The 18,641-nt window shown below is 36.7% G+C and overlaps 1 protein-coding gene across 1 annotated transcript; it reads left to right on the top strand.

Annotated features, from left to right (window-relative positions):
• The first annotated feature begins 6 nt into the window (after positions 1 to 6).
• Positions 7 to 18,114, top strand: ANAPC4 (anaphase promoting complex subunit 4). Its single transcript, XM_008645015.2, has 28 exons — positions 7 to 123; positions 732 to 837; positions 1,906 to 2,038; positions 3,255 to 3,329; positions 3,457 to 3,483; positions 3,587 to 3,631; positions 5,096 to 5,180; positions 5,546 to 5,656; positions 6,238 to 6,321; positions 6,584 to 6,670; positions 7,372 to 7,436; positions 7,530 to 7,572; positions 7,678 to 7,754; positions 8,182 to 8,282; positions 8,362 to 8,413; positions 8,717 to 8,772; positions 9,949 to 9,995; positions 10,935 to 10,991; positions 11,154 to 11,210; positions 11,776 to 11,869; positions 12,541 to 12,638; positions 13,149 to 13,210; positions 13,302 to 13,340; positions 13,427 to 13,528; positions 14,632 to 14,709; positions 15,426 to 15,596; positions 16,765 to 16,888; positions 17,244 to 18,114. The coding sequence occupies exons 1-28, from the start codon at positions 16 to 18 to the stop codon at positions 17,457 to 17,459; spliced, it is 2,400 nt and encodes a 799-aa protein (XP_008643237.1). The 5' UTR covers positions 7 to 15; the 3' UTR covers positions 17,460 to 18,114.
• Positions 18,115 to 18,641: the final 527 nt, after the last annotated feature.

Genomic DNA, 18,641 nt, shown 5'->3' with positions numbered 1-18,641 from the left:
CGGAGCCGCACAGCCATGCCCGCCTTCAGGCAGGTGGGGGAGAAGCAGCTGCCACAGGAGGTCGTGTTCATGTCCTGGTCCCCCAAAAGGGACCTCATCGCCCTGGCCAACAAAGCGGGGGAGGTGAGTGCGGGGGCCGGGGAAGGAGCACGGGATGGACGGGCGCTGCCTCTCCCTGCAGGCCGAGATGCCTTTGCTGTTACTTGGGGCATGTTTCTTGTACGCCTGGCCAAGCATTTAGGAATAGCAATTTTTTAGAATCAAGCTTCTTAATGCTTACTGTCCCTTCACCTTTTGCATTCTAATTTCCGAGCAAATTCACGTTTGATGCTCTCGTTGCTTGTGTTTGTGGGATTTTAAAGTGCATGAAAGTTCCTATTTAAATTAAATCTACTTTTGAGTACTTTTTCCCCCGGAACTGCAGTATGTGATCATACATGAAGACAAGACTTGTGCTTTTGGGGTGTCTACTAGAGAGGTGATGGGTAACCCCTGTTGATTAGGCGCTTGTATTCTTATGCAAGGTTCAGCTTATTTCTCTGTATTGCTGTAAACTGTATGCTGCCTTCTAAAAGAATATAGGAGTGAATCATCTGCTAGAGGAGTAGGTGGTGTTTAAGACACAGGCGTTTAAAACTGGTAAAAAATTCCGTGCATCTTGGACTGATTTACACACTTTTATTAGTGTGAGAATGTGGTTTAAGTTTGCCTTTAATGCATTTGCTTTGTAGGTTTTACTTCATCGGCTTGCAAACTTCCAACGAGTGTGGAGTTTGCCTCCAAATGAAAATACAGGAAAAGAAGTGACTGCTCTTGCTTGGAGACCAGATGGCAAAAGTAATGTCAAGTATATGAGGTGATATGGTGCAATAAAGTCCCATGGGAAATCATGAATGATGATACCTCTCATCTGTGAAGGAAATTTTCAAGTAAAGTGTGTTTGAAGAGAAGGGCGGCTTAATTTTATATAGGTTCATTCACAGTAATAGAGAAATTAACACCGTTGAATGCAATTGCAAGAAAGATTTGTGAGCCAGGTTTTTATCCCAAGTGCTGCTTTTCCGGTTATAGCAAAATTTCAGCCTCCTAACTAAGCAGGATATTTTGTATGAACTACAAAGTTTATCGGGAGAGGAAGAAGCTGTCTGATCAGGATTGATTGAAGAATTTAGCTTGCTTATCATGGGTGAAATATCATAGGCTAAAATTGCTCTAGTTATGGACCAGAGAAGAAAAAAAAAGTCTTTTCCTTATTAACAGAAATAATGTTGAATTTAGTAGCTTAATAAACTTATGCCAGAAATCAGTTAATTTTTAATTTACTGGAGGTGGGAGAATGGGAATAATCTTCCATGACATGTGGATAAAAATTACCTATATTGTTTTATGATATCATCTGAAGAGTTTAAGAAACTTCTTTTTAAGCTGATTACCTGTGATTGCAAGGAAGTAAGTACAGAAGCCTCTGCCTGCTGTTTGCTATTATGGATGAAGAAAGGAAGAAAGTGATGCAGAAGTTGCTCAGCAACTCCTAATTTGTGTTTTGTTGCAATAAAACCCAAACCTTTCTGGTGGAAAGTCTTTATATACAATATTGTACTCAAGTTTACAAAATTGGAAACCTCTACTTTATCAGAACTATTGTTAGAAGTGTTAGAAGCATGTTCAGTTCAACGTGTAGGTAAATACTTGTGAAATCAGGCCTTTGCCTTAAATTTATCACCTAAAACATGACAGGAGTTCAGACTTTCACTACAGTAAGTAGATGTCAAATGAGAGTTTGGAAGGACTGTAAACAGACAAAAGTGTCCAGTAGTTGGCTTTGAAGGCACATTGTTTTCTAGGTCAGTGTAAAATACAGTTTTGCACCTTGGTTATTTATACGTTTCACTTGTCTTTCTCTAGTTTTGGCTTTTGGCCTTGCTGATACCAAGCGGATTATTCTGTGTGATGTAGAAAAACCTGAAAGCTTGCACTCCTTCTCTGTGGACTTATCTATTACATATATGCATTGGATGGAAGTAACTGAGGAGAGCAGGTGAGTCTGACGGAGTAAATCACAGGCTATGTAGTGCCACCTTACTGATAGTTTATGCTTGGAATGTTACAAGCAGTCACATAAAATAATACAATATTCCATAGCTGTGGGGTTTTTTGCCACTTGGCTAAAATTTTCCTTTTTTTAGAATAGACACTTTTCATATGGTTATTTTGAGTGCTGGTACCTTAGTCTTGTTCTTTAGGTTATACATCAGATTTCAGCATGATCTTGTGCTTCTCCTTCTTAAGAGCTGCTTAGACTAGTGTAAGCATGTATAGCCTGTCTTCTGATCCAGTTTGCTTCAACACCAATCAATTTATTAAACTAATTATAATAATGTTATGTTCATCTATTTTGTTAATCAGAATAAGTGTTATATTTAAATCTTTCTTCTGCATTTTCAAGATCTTTATTTTGGCGTTCACATCTTTCGTGTTGTGTCTTTGGTGCTACATCCAATTCCATTGGCAATTCTGTTATTCAGGAAGTCAGATTATCCCTAGTGACCATGAACTCTGTGTGTTTGAACAATTCTCAGCAGCACTTGTGAGCTGGAGGACATCATGGTCCCTGTTTCTGTTGTCTTAAAGAAACCTCTGATATGCACCTTATGGCAGTGCAACAACATAATTAAATAAAACATTCATTTAAAGGAGGCAGGTGGTGTAAGCTCCCGACTTGAGGATTTCCCCCCTCACCTCCAGTAAGCATCAGTCTTAAAATAGCAAGAAAATAACTGTCTTAAATCACTCTAACATTCTTCTCCTGGTGGGGATAGGCTTAGCTTCTTACTGGGAATCTCATCCTTCTGACATATCTAAGATGTGACATTAGGTGTTGTTCTTTGATCTTCCTCTCACTGCAATGTGTCTTTAGCTGTTCTGAGGTGTGGGTAAGTTGTACTGCAGGTTTGGAAAGAGTTTAAACAGAAAGCCTCTGACCAGAACTGCATTACAGGTAATGAAGGATTTGGTGACAAATGTCTGAGCCAGCAGATACAAACTTTATTCACTGGAAATAAAAGATTTTCAGTTCTTTTATTAATTTGATCACTTGATAAATTATTAAAGGTCCCATAAAGGACTATCCTCTGATATTTCTAATTCCCATTTACATAATACATTGAATATATGCTCTAACTTTGGAATTAAAAAGAAAGTCTCTTCTCATTTTTACAGCTTGGGTACTAAAGACAGTATTACTTCTTTTTCAGTCTTCTCACTTCCTTTTACAATGCTGAGGATGAATCAAACCTCCTTTTGCCTAAATTACCAGCACTACCAAAAAAGTAAGTGTTACACTAGTCAGCTTGAGAAGATACCATTTTTCATTTGTTGTCATTATTTTGGTTATTTGTCTTTAATGCCCTACAGATGTCTGATCATTGTTACTGAGAGTAATTATTTTGTTTTCAGTTACAGTACCACTGCAAAAATTTTCAGGTAAGAAATTGTCATATTGTAACTCTCTATTTTTTTGTTTTATTTTGTTTTCTGGTATTGAGACAGGCTACATAAGCCCTAATCACATGTTTTGTATTTTCAGTGAAGAAAAGTCAGATGAGATTATGAAGCTTCTGGGTGATGTCAGGTAAATTCTGTCTGTGGGTTGCTGTTGGTTGAGGTTTTTTTTTGGATGCTTTTCTAAAAGTATAAAATAATGGATAAGCGAGTTTACTTTTAAGTTATTCGTAATTGTTCTTAAAGTCTCAGTGGAATGTCTTTTTTTTATGTACAAAGATAAAGTTCAAAGCATGTATTAAAGTTTCCATCAGTTTACACCTTTTCCCCTCAGTATAGAGGGTTTATAAGGCACTTTAGGCACTTCATGAGCAACTGCTGTTGGTGTCATATCTTCTTTTTCTTAGAAGATTTCTTGCAGTGCATTTGAAGGCTGATTTATGTGTTAGTTAAGATGGTCTTGGAGACATTTGTGGATGCTTGTTCTATACAGAGAATTCCTGGGGGTTTGTATGAGTGTGACAAATCTAAACTTAAAAGTAGCTCTGAAACTAGCTGTATTCATGTTACTTTAAAATAAACATCTGTTATTAGGAAACATATGAAGAGCAGCTGGTGGAAGTGTAATTTAGCAGACTGAGACTGGCTTTGTGCAGTGCCTTGTGCTGCTTTTTTGAGGAGGGCACTTAATGTCTGTGCCTTGTTTTTTCCATTTCACTGTTCCTTACTGTCTCACCACTGAGAACCTCCTTAATTCAAATTTGCATCTCTATCACCAGTTTCTCCTTCTTAAAACTTGATAGGTCTTCTTACAATAGGATTTCCTTGCTTGAGAGAGAGCGAGCTGTCTGTGGTGTAGGAGCTTTGTGAATTTTCTGCTCCCTTCATCTGCTCAATCAAACCAAAAGTTTTTTAAGATATTGTTTTGCTAAGTTCTGTGTTGGCTTTAACAGAAACATTCTGCTTCAATGAATATTTATTTAGGTATGTAACAGGCAGAAGTTGCAGTTAATTTTCTAGTATTTGTAGGCGTTTTCCCAAACCAGTGTAGCACATTAGTGTTAATAAGTGAGCAAAATGCAGACCTGTCTGTCCCAGACTCTATTCTTTGAACTGGGTTTCTGTTTCTGATGCTGTTGTTACTTCTGTGGCTGTTATTGCCTTTGAGGTTTTGCTGAGGAGTGCCACTGAGTGACTGTGACAAACTTCCTCTGCATATAGTCAGGATAAACTCAAAGTAGCTTGTAAGAATGCTTGCAGCCTATAAGGGGACTGTTGCTAGAAACTCGTTACTTTGAGTGAAAAAGAACTCTGTGACTAAACTGTGCTATTTTTTCCCTATTCTCTCAGTTAATGTAGTAATTGATACTCTTAATGTAAATGTTAGAGGCCGGTTTTATCAATAAAGTCCAAGCTAATTTGTTTGTTCGCTTTTAAATTTCTTGGATCATGGAAGGTAGCACAGTATTTCTTTTTGTGCAGTGATTCTTTAGAGGAACATTATTAAAGGGATGGAATTTAAGTATTAAGAAGGATATCTGTGCATTCAAATTTCTTTCAGTATGCTTATTAACACATTCTTCTATTTTTATAGACTTAATGCTCTTGTCCTTGGTGGCAGCTCAGGATTTATTGAGATTTATGCTTATGGAATGTTCAAGATTGCTACAGTAACTGGGGTACGTTTAGTTCCTTTCCATATTTTTTCTTCATAATATACCCAACTGCGGCTGAATTGAGTCAAAATATACATATGCTTACACGTACATGAAAGTGGACTGCTGAATTTTAAAGGAACTGATGGATTAGGTTGTTGGTCATTGATGGAAAGAAATTGAACTGGGAAATTTAACATCTTGTTTCAAAGTTCAATGTTAATACACAATAAAAAGACCAGGTTTGTTCCTTAGCAGTAGCTGACAATTACACGTTGTTTTTACATGTCATTGAACACAGTCATCTTTATATGTCAGTGTGTTAGAGCAGTAAATATATCTTACAGGAAATGAAATGTTTTATTAACTTGTAAACTGGAATCCTTCAGGTGGCAGGTTCTTGTCGTGGACTATGTTTGTCTAGTGATTTGAAATCACTGTCAGTTATTACAGAGATACAAAGCTCTTCAGACAGCGAAGCAGAGATAACGTATTTTCAGGCAAGTAAACTAATTTTAAAATGTTTTTTAAAAGTAAAACTGCTTTTTAAATTACATCTGGTAGCTTTATTGCTTTCCCATTATTTGCAGAGAAAACACAAATTACCAGTTCCAGCCTTTCTGAAATTAACTCCAGTTTAGCTTTTGAATTTATGATGTTAACATGCAGTTTCACTGATGAGACTGACACTGGTGATCTGAGGCTTTCTTTTAAAACACTACTTTTAGAATAACATTAATTTATTCAATTACAGTTACAATGATTCGGATTTTCTTCATTCTGCACACAAAGGCATAACAGCAATGCTTTCAATTATCCTGTCTATCCAGAACAGTCATCCTTAAAACTATTACTGTTAGAACTCCGAAATGTGGAATCTTATCAGGGGTTTTTATAGATGTATTAAAAATAGTTATTGCTTCTTTGAATTAAATGTATTTTCCTCTTAAAATCAACCTTAAGGAAATGAGAACTGAGAGATTTTCTGTGGGTCCTTCCAATCTGTCTTTTAATTTCTGTAATCTATATATTGTTACAAGACAAATCATATGTTAACTGTTGCTTGTTTCATTTGTTATAGTTGGACACTAGTCTATTATCAAGTTACTTACCTGAGGTGACTCGAATGGCCCGGAAGTTTACTCACATTTCAACTCTGTTACAGGTACAGATGTGATGTGTTACACCATCCTTTTAGTCTTGTGGTTCTTGCAGGTTTGACATTCTAATGCAAAAGAAATAAATGTTTTCTAGTAAGAAGCTTGAGTTAGTTTTAAGTAAATGTAGAGCTGCAACCTGGAATTTGATAATAATTTTTATGTTAAGATCTACAGTATATCTTCCTTTTGTATTGTAACATCCAGTTTTTGAACGTGTTGTCAAAGGGGAGAAAGGAAATAGTAATAATGGCAGTTTCTGTATTACAGTATATAAAGTTGTCATTGACATGCATGTGTGAAGCATGGGAAGAAATACTGATGCAGATGGACTCACGACTAACAAAGTTTGTACAGGTACTGTAGGATTAACCATCCTTTTGGAAAAACACTTTTTGCAGAAGTTCTGTTGTTCTTGTTAGTCTACTGCATATCTTAATGTTTAAGCATGATGCCTCCAGAGAAAAGTCTCTAAGTTTGGAGACAGCCTGAAATCTATTGTGTCAAGTGCTCTGATGCTGAAGGTACCTGTGTACAATCAAGCATGATTGCATGTGATACTTTATTTATTCTGAATCTTTAAAAAATCAACAGCTTGCCCAGCTGTTGATCAGTTGCTTTCTGTTTAAGATTGGGCTCTTTGTACTTAAGTCATTGATAAACTGATTACTGTAATTGTTGAGTAATAACACTTACAACCTAGTTCAATAGAGCACATATAATTATCCATGTTTAAGATGCTCTTGGATTTGCTTGAATTTTGTGTTCATTGACCATGGACAGAAGTTAATGAATAATGTAATGTAATTTATTTTTTAAAATAGATTCTTGCTGATGGCAAACTGCTTACAATTTTTATTGGGTAATGCAATTGAAAATAACTTGAAATACTAAAAATTCTCAGTGATCAGAAAATTTTCAGTGATCAGTAGTCTGATTTCAACATTCAAGAATATGGGTGGGTTCTCTGAAATACTCTAACTGAAGTGTTTGTGAGATAATTTGGTAGCCTGGATTTAACCTCTTCACCAATCTATTTCAATCATTTTCACTGACAGGAAAAGAATACAACCACTTCTGTTCAGGATGAGTTTATGCAGCTGTTGTTATGGGGCAAAGCAAGGTAGTTACTGTTGTTTTATCTGAGCATGCCTTTGCACTTGATGTTGAAACACAAATTAAATGCCTATTTGGTTCTCTTCCCCACCTTCTTCAGTCTGGAACTTCAGGCATTACTAATGAACCAACTGACAGTAAAGGTATGTTAATATTTTTTAAACATACTAAACGAATCTATTCCAATATCTTTTAATCATTTCTATGTTAATGAACATTATTATATGATTGTATTTCTTTGTTAACAGGGTTTAAAAAAACTTGGTCAGTCCATAGAGTCTTCCTATTCCAGTATACAGAAGTTGGTTATAAGTCATTTGCAGAGGTAAGTCACAGAATTTCCAAGAAATTATAGTTTAAATGGCAAATAATATGCTGTGTTGGTGGTGCTTTCTATGTAGGTGTGCTGCTTTGGAGACTGTGATCATGGCAAAATGTCTTATTTTACTTTTGCATAGTAGAGAACTATTGATGTATTTTGAACAATCTCCATGACACATCACCTGTAAATTGCTGCCTGGTGTGTTTTATAGGATCTGTGCAAAACATTCATGCTAACTTTATGTGGTGGTTAAAATCATTGGGACAACATTTGCTTTTCTCTGAAGCAATACCTTACCTCTTGTACATGTCAGACTACCTTGTAAAACTTTGCACTTTGTGCATTAAATGATAAAAATGTAGTAAGCAGCAGAGCACTGATTTTCCAGAGGGTGAATAAAATATTACACTTTTTAACTCTGCCTTCCTAGTGGCTCTGAGGCACTGTTATACCACTTGAGTGAATTGAAAGGAATGGCTTTATGGAAACAAAAATATGAGTCTCTGGGATTAGACGCGTCTGGAATTGACGGTACAGTAGTGTGTGTGCTACCTACCTGCTTTGATTTCACTTTTGAAAGCTTAATAATAATGGTTAGCGTTTTTTACAGAGGCTATTACTGCTGTTGGTTCTTTCATCCTGAAGGCGAATGAGCTGCTTCAGTAAGTATAAAGTCTGGAGAGTTTAAAAAACATTCCTATTCAGTCTTGTGTTGAAGGAGATGGATGTGTCTGGGAATAGAGAAGGCTGGGGGAGCAAGACTCCTCTTTTGGTGGTGAGCTTTCATCTTGTCTCACTGCATGTCAGACTCACACCGCAAGAACAGTCTTACTTGAAATGTTGCACTGGGCATTTTGAAAAAACCGGTAGTGCTTGCAGACCTTTCTGTGGTAAAGATGGCGCTTAAGCCTGGAGCAGCTTGTGACATTCAGATTTTGTAATTTCTTTTCTTGTTTCTTGTTTAGAGTTATCGACAGTAGTATGAAAAACTTCAAGGCATTTTTTCGATGGCTATATGTTGGTAAGATTGGTAACATAGTAATCATCCAGTATCTGTTTTATCCTGTAAGCATTGAAATGCAGGCAAGTAATTAGGCCAATCTTAGTTATAACCATCTATTTTTTTTTCTATCATAGAAAATTTCTGGACATGTAAAGGGATATAGTTGATGAGGCAAGAGTAATTATAATATTAAACACAGATTATAAATTTGGTAGTTCTCAATTAAAATTAGTGCATGTAGAGTGGATATTGTATATACTTGACCTGTAATGCTGCTCCAAACTGTTTTCTGATTCATGATCAATTTTCTGGTCTTGATTTGGAGAAAAAATAAAGGACTTTTTTTAGACTTAGTTTGAAGTATAGCCTGATTCTCTTTTACTCTGTTACTTGCTGTTTTCTTCTGTGACAGCCTGGTTACGTGTAAGGTTCTGCACAGATGGAAACAGTCTCTGAATGTCCAGATGCACTTAGTAGCCACCTTCAGTTGTGTCTGGGTAGCTGCAGAGAAAACGTTGAAAGGAAGTGCGGAATGCTGTATTTTAGGCTGCTTGTTTTTATAAAGTGTTCATGAACAAGTTTATAATTTCTATTTGATCATTTTAAAACTACTTTACAAAACCTAAGTGGTACCAGATAGTGTAAAAGCCCCAGATATGCAGTGTTAGCACTTACTAGCAGGAATATAATAGTTCTAATTTAGAAAATTGCAGAAAGCACAACTGTCCGAGTTCTCTGTCATAATGCTATGTTCACTGTGTTTGGTTTCAAACTAAACAGAGAACTTTATCCAAGCCTTGCTGATTTAAAATTACTCCTGTGCAATTCTCTTAAAACACATTATTCTGAGCATGACAGTTTTAATGTATTTTACATATATCCATTTTAGTACTCTTATTATGGACATGAACAAATTCTTATGAGCCCTTTCCATAATAATTTTGTCTCAGTCTCATACAGGGTAGAATGCAGTTGGAAAAGATTAAAGATACAAATTCTTCAAAATTTGTAATATAAGCTAGTGGGTCTAGTGAGACTTAATTTCAGTCTCCATTTGTAATTCTTCATTCCAGGCTCTTTTGCTTTGGATGAATTAATCTTTTCTAACAGTAGTGGCTTATTACATAGACATGAAAAACGAAGAATATTAGGAAAACAGTATTAATGCAATAAGAATATCATTTTTCCCCTCAGCCATGTTGAGGATGTCAGAAGACCATGTGCTTCCAGAGCTGAACAAGGTAATAGTAATATCTTCTGATAAATGGTGATATCCTCTATATTCTGCTCAACTTGAAAGCAGAATTAAAGGTTTCTTTTTGTTCCAGAACTTAAAGGATAGTGTCTGTGTCATTTTTTTGAGAAAGTTGATGCCTGCACATTCATACTAACATGCTGTCGTGCATGAATTACTTTTTCTGTTTTCCTTGTTAACACTACTGTATTTAGTACACTGTGTATGTAAGGCCGCTGTATAGCAGCCCTTTATGTGCCCTAAGTGACGAAGTTAACCAGAGTGAGATTTTAATATCTTTATCAATGCCCCAGTAGAGGAGAGGGAATATATAATAATATAATCATACCATAATATAATAATATAATAATACCTGTGTTGGCTTTGCAGCCACCGTCACACTGCCCTCACTTCAGGGCAGAGATACCTTCCAGAAATAGATAGGCCAGAGGAATGGAGAGGTAGGGACCTCCTGCAGTTCATCAAGGACAAAATGCAAGGTTCTGTTGTGGGGTGGTTTAACCCCCTGTGACTGCACAGCTGGAGCCCATGTGGCCGGGAAGATGTCAGCTCTGCCATGATGATGTAGTAATCACTGGATGCAAGCTGGGCATGAGCCAGCAGTGTGCCCTGATAAAGGTGGGCAGGGGTGACCAGGGCTGTAGTAATAAGAGCATGGCCAGGAGTTCAAGGGAAGTAGTTACTGTCCGTATTTAGCACTTGTCAGGTTGCATTTCCAGTTTGGGGCCATCCTGTACAAGACAAACAAGAATGGTCTGGGATGAGTTCAGCAGAGCACTCCCAAGGAGATTGGACGCTGGAACATTTGCCCTATGAGCACAGGCTGAGGAAGCTGTGCTTGTGCAGCCTATACAATGTGTGTTCTGTGCTCATTGAAAGGTATTTCTTACCCTTTGCTTTTGTCACTGTTTTTTTTTCCTTTTAGATGACTCAAAAAGATATCACATTTGTTGCTGATTTTCTTACGGAGCACTTCAATGAGGTAAGTGATACTGGTTTTCCAAGTATATAATTTGACTGTATTTTTGCTGACAAGAGCTGAGTCTGAAAAATGTTAGAATACAATAATTTGATCATCTTTTTGTTCACTACTTCTCGTTAACTTTGTGTTTAAATAATGGATTTGTTTGCATTATTTTTTTAGGCACCAGAACTTTACAATCGTAAGGGAAAATACTTCAATGTGGAAAGAGTTGGCCAGGTAAAGAGCTAAGGAATAAATGCAAAAAATACATATGAGAAAATCCTTTGATAGAGAAGTTTTTAAAGCTGTGTCCGTTTTTCTTCCCTGGCCCATTTGCTCTGTGTTTCATATACCAGTAATGGTGAAAGAGAGTCTTCTAATTGTTTCCCCTTAGTATTAGGAAAATGAAGGTTTAAAACCATGCCTTGTAGCTTCACCTTGCACATACTGTATTTTTAGGAAAAGACAAAAACATTTTGCGGCTGTAGTAAAACTGTAAAAGCCAGCTTCAGTAAAACTGGTATATTTGTTGTCTTTGTGACATTTAACACTGGATTTCAAAACATTTGTGATCAGACTTGGTTTAAAAATCAGTTTCTTAGGGAAATATCACCATGTGATCTTAAACAATTGTTGATTTTTCTTACTGTTTCTGGATGGAGTGGAATATTTAGTTTCAAGGCTATGGCATGTTAATTTAACAAGAAATGTTTAATATACTTACTAGGGGCAATAGTGAAGGTGAATTCTAATGTTCCCTATTCTTAAACTGCAGTCTTAAAAACGTGTGTTTCTTTTCTAGTACTTGAAAGATGAAGATGATGACCTCGTATCACCACCTAATACAGAGGGAAACCAGTGGTTTAACTTTCTGAAGGATAGTACTCATCTTAAAGGTAAGGTGCTTTCGTTAAAAAAAGAAGTGAGTGCAAGCTACATGTAGAATGTAACAAATATAGAAGAGTAATCTTTTTTCATGCTTATGAGTTACTTCTGTTGTGTTACTCATTGGTCTTCGTCTTAGTAGAATAAAATAAATGGGCCTTGTTATTTTGCAGAGGGTTTATGTAGCTGCTTACCCAGTTAATTACCATTTTCTGGATATTGGGAGTTCCCCATCTTTTCTGTACCAGTCTCAGAAGTGTTGGCTTGGAAGGAATCCCAGAAGATGTCTGTTTTAGGATATCTTAATTCCAGTTCAAGAAAGTAATAGTTATGCTTAGGTTATACCTGGGGGAAGTGTCCTAGCTTGTTCTCTTTCACTGAGTCTATTTTGTTAATTAGTGGTGAAAAAGAACTAAGAGACTATAATGAGCAGATGGTGAAAATTATTCTACTTCAACTTTAGAAACCAGAGATTGTAAAACCTTGACAGCATAAGCTGTCGTGTAATAGAATTTACCACAGTTGCCTTTTTCTGCCTATTTAATTCAATAAAAAGGGGGGAAATGGTGGAATTTTTGTTTGGAAAATAGTCTTCAGAAAATCTAGTTTTAGTGATTATAATGGTGTAATATGTTTTTATAGAGATACAAGCATTTTTAAAATTAACTTCATCTGTTTACAGAAAGTCCACTTCTGTTTCCCTACTATCCTGAGAAATCACTGCATTTTGTCAAAAGGCAAATGGAAGGCGTCATTGATCAGTGTTTACAAAAGCCAGCAGTAAGTTCAGTTTTTATAAACGATAACTTTCTTTTAGGGATAGTGGTCAGCTGAAGGTAGCAGTCACGCTTAGCGAGGCCTGAAACTTTAATCTTTGCCTTTGAGTGCCTACAACTTGGGTATAGTCCAATTTCACCACTGCTGGGATGTGTCAAGCCTTTGCTTAGGGAAAGCATAGCGGGGGATTTTTTTGTTTAACATATTCTGTTGCCACATTATTGGGATCTGGTTTTAATGTTAATTACGTGTGTGTGTGTGTGTGCTGTGTGCCAGATAACTGTGTTACTTGGTAATACATCAGTCTAATATGAAGAAACATGAAACAAGAGTATGAAGTGACAATAGTGTTTGCATTAGGGATGTTTATTCCAGGATAAATATTGGTGGATTTTTCTTTCAGATGTACTCAGATGTTGTTGGTTGGTTGGTTGGGGTTTTTTTATCTTAAAAACATGTATAATTATGAATAATTTCCTGTATTTTATGGCTTATTTTTATTGTATTTGTTAGGATGTAATTGGGAAGTCAGTGCATCAAGCAGCCTGCATGTCTCTCTACAAGATTTCTCAAAGGTATTTCTTTACTATAAGCAACCAAAGAAATGTGCAACTAAAACTCATGCATGAGTAGCATTTTATAAACTGTTTTGTCTTTCCTTTGCAGTGAAGATTGCACACCTCAGTTATTTAAATTACCATTTCTGTAAGTGTGCTGCTATTCCTTGTTCCTTGTTGTTTACCAGTTACTAAAACTTGATCTAAATTTTCATTTCTTCTCCCACATTGCAGGTGGAATGACAAAACGTCTAATTTACATTATGTTCTCTTCACCATGTTAGAAAATTCTATTTCTAAAATACACATTTTGAGGAGACATACTGACACTTCCAGGTAAGACAAAAAGAGGGAAAAAGTGATGTGTGAGCTTTGCCACGTTTGTACAGAGACAGTTACAATTTAAATCTAATTGTAAAAATAAGGAATGAGCACCATGAATACAGTCTTTCTTGGATACTAGAGAAAATGAGGAGTACATTAAGAAATGCAGCAGGAACCTGCAGCAGAAGTTTGTGTTGTATTAGACTCAGAAAATCTAATTTCAAGACCCAAGATGGTTTTAGGATAAGGAAAAAATCACACTCATTTAGATTGCTGCTCACAGAATTACTTATTTGTGCAGAATTACAGAGAATCCCACTTCCAGTGTTGCTTTGTCTTACTTTAAATAGTATTCTTTGATTAAGGAGTTGCAGTCAGTAATTTAATACTTTTAGAAATATGGGGATTGCACTCACAGGTGCATGAAGTAGAATGCATCTCTTTGGGGTGTGGATCTGCGTACCTTCAGAGTTTCTGTGTCCTCTGTGTGATTTGTCACAGCATGGTTGTACTGATACAGCTGTTCAAGCTGCATTCTATCAGTGGGATGGCTGAAATGAGCTGGGTTTAAAAACAACAAAAACTCCTTCTCTCTGTAAAATACTGATTTTTATAATTTGTGTCATTTAATTTGAGGAGACAATGAACTGTGATGGGATGGGAATTTGCAAAGCAATTTTACTGCTAAGGAAAGCACATGGTGAAACTATCTTTTGTGTTTCCAGTTGACAGCTGCTGATGACAGAATTACTGCCCTGTGGTGACTTCTAGTTCCTCCTTCATTGATACCCAAAACAATCTAACCTCTTTTGCTGTGGAGTAACGAGTAACATAATGAACATGAGACTAGGACAATTGAGCCAGGAGTTCAGCAAAGAACTGTATCCCATAAGCCAGATGTAGTTTTCCATTTGACTCCATTAGTCCCATTTTTCTGAGGAGCAGAAGAATTTAAAAGGTTCCATCTGCCAATCACAATTTTGGCATGTAGCCATGTATTGTGCTAAGCTTAGATAGGCTTACACCATCTTGTACCACAGTTGCCATTAGAGATCTTGGATTCTCTGTGAAGGGAAAAGATTTTGTCACTGAGATAATGAACTCTGTTGTTCTAGGTCTGTCAGTAATGGGATTCTTGCAGTAGAGTTTGGAAACTTCTTGAACAACAGTATAAATGAGAGCTCAGACTCCAGGTCAGTATATTTGATTTTTCTTCCAGATTGCTGAATTAAAGATCATATTTCCTAGTGGTTTTTTTGCATTAAGTTGACTTTGAAGTTAACTCACCTGGGTGAATCAGGTTGTAAGGAAATGGCAGAGGTGCGTGAAGCTGCAGGGTCGTGAGAATCTTACTTTGCGCTTCATCTCAAGGTCAAGTAAATTTTAGTTTTCCAGTTGAAAACTGAAGCTTTAACACATGTGCAAGAGACAAAGCTGGCTGGAAACAAGTATTGTTTATCTCTGTGATGTTCTTTAAGTAAGATAAGACTTGATAGGCCTGAATATAGCCATCTTACAAGGCATATGATAGACTAAACTTGTCCTTTTCATGTAGAAAGGCCAGATATGGTTTGCCCTCAGTACCTTCAGCTGTATTTCTAAATTTTCTTTGGTGTTTATGTTTACTGTTTCTTATGTTTGATCTGAAATGTGAAGATTGCTAGTAAGTTTTTTTGTGCCTTGCTTTCTTTTCCCTTTTCAGAATAATTTTTCCAGCATGATACAGGAGTCTGCCAGGTTATGGCTATCATTCAGTGTCATAGCTGCACAACTGACCTGTTTTATTATTTACAATAAAGCTCATTGTTAAGTACTGAATACTTTTTAACATGAGGCTGTGCAACTTTAAAATATTTTAGTTCTGCATTCTCTTATATTACTTGATTCTTTCTAAATTATTTTCCTATAGATGCTACAGTTGTTTGGATGCTCACTTCTATGATGATGAAACTGTAACTGTAGTTCTGAAGGAGAGCGTGCAACAAGAGGGGAAGGAGAGAGTCTTGGCTCAGCTGCCTTTATCTTCAGTATATACAGATGAGGACCAAGATAGGAAATTCATCTGGGATTCTATGGAAAGGTATTGAAAACTTTGAGCATATCTGAAAATGTAGAACTGAAAAGCAAATGAAGCAAATATTAGAACTGTGTACAGTTACTCATACTTTGTGTGTGTGTAAATATTTTAAAGACACAAACTCTCTTCGTGCCAGGAGAGTAGGATGGGGGAGACAGAAGTTTCCTAAATAGTTTGTTTTCTGGTTTTTGGGAGGTTGGTTTTGGGTTTTTTGATACTGATGCTACATGTGTATCAGGGGTGTCATGAAATGCAAGGATCAGCTGAAGACACCTTGTAGAATCAGAAATCTTCCTTTCTTTAGAAGATTAACTTTGCTGGTCAGAATACTTCAATTTAGGATGTTTTCAGCATATCTGCTCATATATCTCTGCTGTGTAATAAGAATTCAAAGGTATTTCTTCTTCTTTCCCTGGTAGTCACCCTTACAAATATTGTCAGCTTAACCTTAAAACATCAGAACTGGTACCACTGTTTGCATTGACACAGGTAGAGGAGAGCATCTGATGAAAGTGAACACACACAAAGGCCAGTGTGTGTTCAGGCAGTGAATCCAATCTTTTAGTTGTGTCTCCCTTGCTTTTACTTTTCTTTCATTCTTTTCTGGTGGTTTGCTTAAGATGCATTTTTATTGCAAAATAAAGAGCCATACTGAACTGTAAATTAAATTTTTTTATGCCACAAAGATACTGTGCATTGAAGAATGAACAGAAAATATTAAGAGCAGGTTCAAACTAATCCTGGCTGCTGTAATAGGTAGGGAGTGTCTTCATACAATCCCTGTGAGCGGGGTAGTGATGCATATCTGAAAGGTCAAGGAGGCCAAACTTCTGTGTAAAGGGAGGCACTGTGTCCAGGACTGTGTTCAGAAACTCCTCTTTGTGCAGAGGAGAGGTTTGAAGGAAAGCCACCCACAGCCTCCTGCCATAGCTGTTTCTCATGGGAAGATCAGACTTCACAACTCCCTTCTCACCTGCTGTGATATTTTTAACTCAGTTGGAATATGCTGTGTCTCTACAGTTGGATCTCCTGCTCTACAGTATCTGTAGCAGCATTATGATGCTGCTTGTTGCATATGATGAAATTTAGACATAAGAATCTGGAGGCTTTTCTTAGAACTGCAGTTATGTCTTTTGAACCAGCTTTGTGCTTTTTTCTTTGCCATGTGCAGGCTGGATGAGCGAAGCGGTGAGATACCCACACGTACTGTCTTCTTGGAGAATCAGTGGAGAGTGCTAGAGAATATGAAAGCTCAGTATGTTTCTGTAAATGGCATTAGAAAAGTTTCTTGTGTGGTAAGTGCAGTATCTCTGAAGAAGCCTGTCAGCTATTAAAGAAAATATGCTGACTAAAGTGGTAACCTAAAAGTTACCATTTTTTTATGACAAACAGATTATTTTCTCATAATCTGCTATGAGGGTGTCAGGGTACAGTCATACCTGTTGAATAGCACAGGATGGAAAAACTTTAACAGAAGGTAATCAATCTGCTTGCTTTACTTCTCAGCCTGTAGAGCAATAAAAAAGTTGCTAATTCTCCTGAAACCTCCATTTCAAAGATAAGGGCTATTTTCAAAGCTAGTGGCTGACAAAATGCTATTGGTGTTTTACTTGTTTAGTCATTAACAGGAACTTCTTACTGTCTCTATAGCTAAGTTCAAACCTCCGCCATGTCAGGGTGTTTGAGATGGATGTAGAGGATGACGGGGAAGTTGAGGAAGAAGAGGAAGAAGAAACAACTCAGATTGCAGCTGGGGAACCTGATGAATCAAATCAGTCTGCAGATGGCCAGGACAATGTGTGTGATGCATCTGCTGAAGAACTACCTGATGAAACTGAAGAACACGAGACAAGTCTGGATCCTTGAAATAGGTTTTGATAATAGTAAAGGGACACGACCGAACTGTAAATACTTTTTTTAATGGCACAAAGAAATTGTGTGTTGAAGAATAAACAGAAAATATTAAAAGCAAGTTCAAACTCATCCTGGCTGCTATAATAAGCAGGGACATTATTAATACAGTCCCTGGGATTGGGGGTGATACATTTGAAAGGTCGTCTAACTAGTTAGAAAGTAATCTGACTTCAGGCTGCTGAGATGATGGATCCTGTACCTCCTCAAGCAGCTGAATCAAGTTGGAATTCTGTATTGCTTTTCAGCCAAGACTGTTCTAGAGTACCTTTATTGACTCTGTTTTGTCTGGCACATGGTTTGGTACCAGCTTAAGCTTTGAAAGCTTTTCTATTTGCCATTTTTAATAGGTGAGGAGAAGAAGAAATACCAGCTGAGGTTTTTGTAGCTAAGCTGTTCAGTCCCAAATACTGTTGTAAAGATTAAAATAAAGTTGTATATAAAACCAGCAAAACTTGGAATCTAATTCTTAGCTTCTCAGACATTTGTGTTCTAGTAATGGGTATGAAAATGTCCTGTAGAACTAAAACTTAAGATTCCAAATCAGTGTAAGACTTGTTACACAACAAAATTTAGCAACTGTTAATTAAATATATAGTTTTAAAAGCTCCTTGGATAACATCTGTCCTTGGTAACACAGCATTTTGATCTATGCAATTCTTTAGTCCTCAGTGCAATGTGTGTGTGCACAGTGCATGATCTGTCAAATGTTTGCATGTCTCAGCCTGCCTAGTTTCTGTGAATTTGTTCCTGAAAGCCTGTCTTCTCAATGTGGAATTTTTTGTAATGAAAAATTTCAACAGAGAGTATATTTTTTTATTCTGATTCGGCATTGTATGTCGTGCATAGCCCTCAGCATAAACATGTTACTTGCAATTTATATATTACTGTAGGCATGGTGTAGTGCTAAGCAGAAGAAACTAGAAACAGCATTTAGAAATCTAAAATGTTTTCTTTTTCCCTACTAGCTGTCATTCTTAACTGACTTAAAACTCAGCTCTTTGAATTCACAATGCTACTAAATGCATGAGCTTCCTTCAGAAGAGTGAGTGTACCTTCTATTTGTGAGGAGGACCAAGTTTCCACTCTGTGCTTTAAAAACAAATCTTTTGAAATTGCTATTTGGCATTGCAAAAT

Source organism: Corvus brachyrhynchos, unplaced genomic scaffold, assembly GCF_000691975.1.
Source record: "Corvus brachyrhynchos isolate BGI_N302 unplaced genomic scaffold, ASM69197v1 scaffold80, whole genome shotgun sequence".
Classification (NCBI taxonomy): Eukaryota; Metazoa; Chordata; class Aves; order Passeriformes; family Corvidae; genus Corvus; species Corvus brachyrhynchos.
Note: the sequence above shows the minus strand (reverse complement) of the source record. Positions and strands in the feature narration are given on the sequence as shown.

What these genes read in the sequence shown, in the direction of transcription:
- ANAPC4 (XM_008645015.2), top strand. Translation starts at nt 16, where the DNA reads ATGCCCGCCTTCAGGCAGGTGGGGGAGAAGCAGCTGCCACAGGAGGTC. An exon ending in GTTATAAGTCATTTGCAGAG is followed by an intron (nt 7,755 to 8,181) that starts GTAAGTCACAGA and finishes CTGCCTTCCTAG; the next exon opens with TGGCTCTGAGGCACTGTTAT. An exon ending in AGACGCGTCTGGAATTGACG is followed by an intron (nt 8,283 to 8,361) that starts GTACAGTAGTGT and finishes CGTTTTTTACAG; the next exon opens with AGGCTATTACTGCTGTTGGT.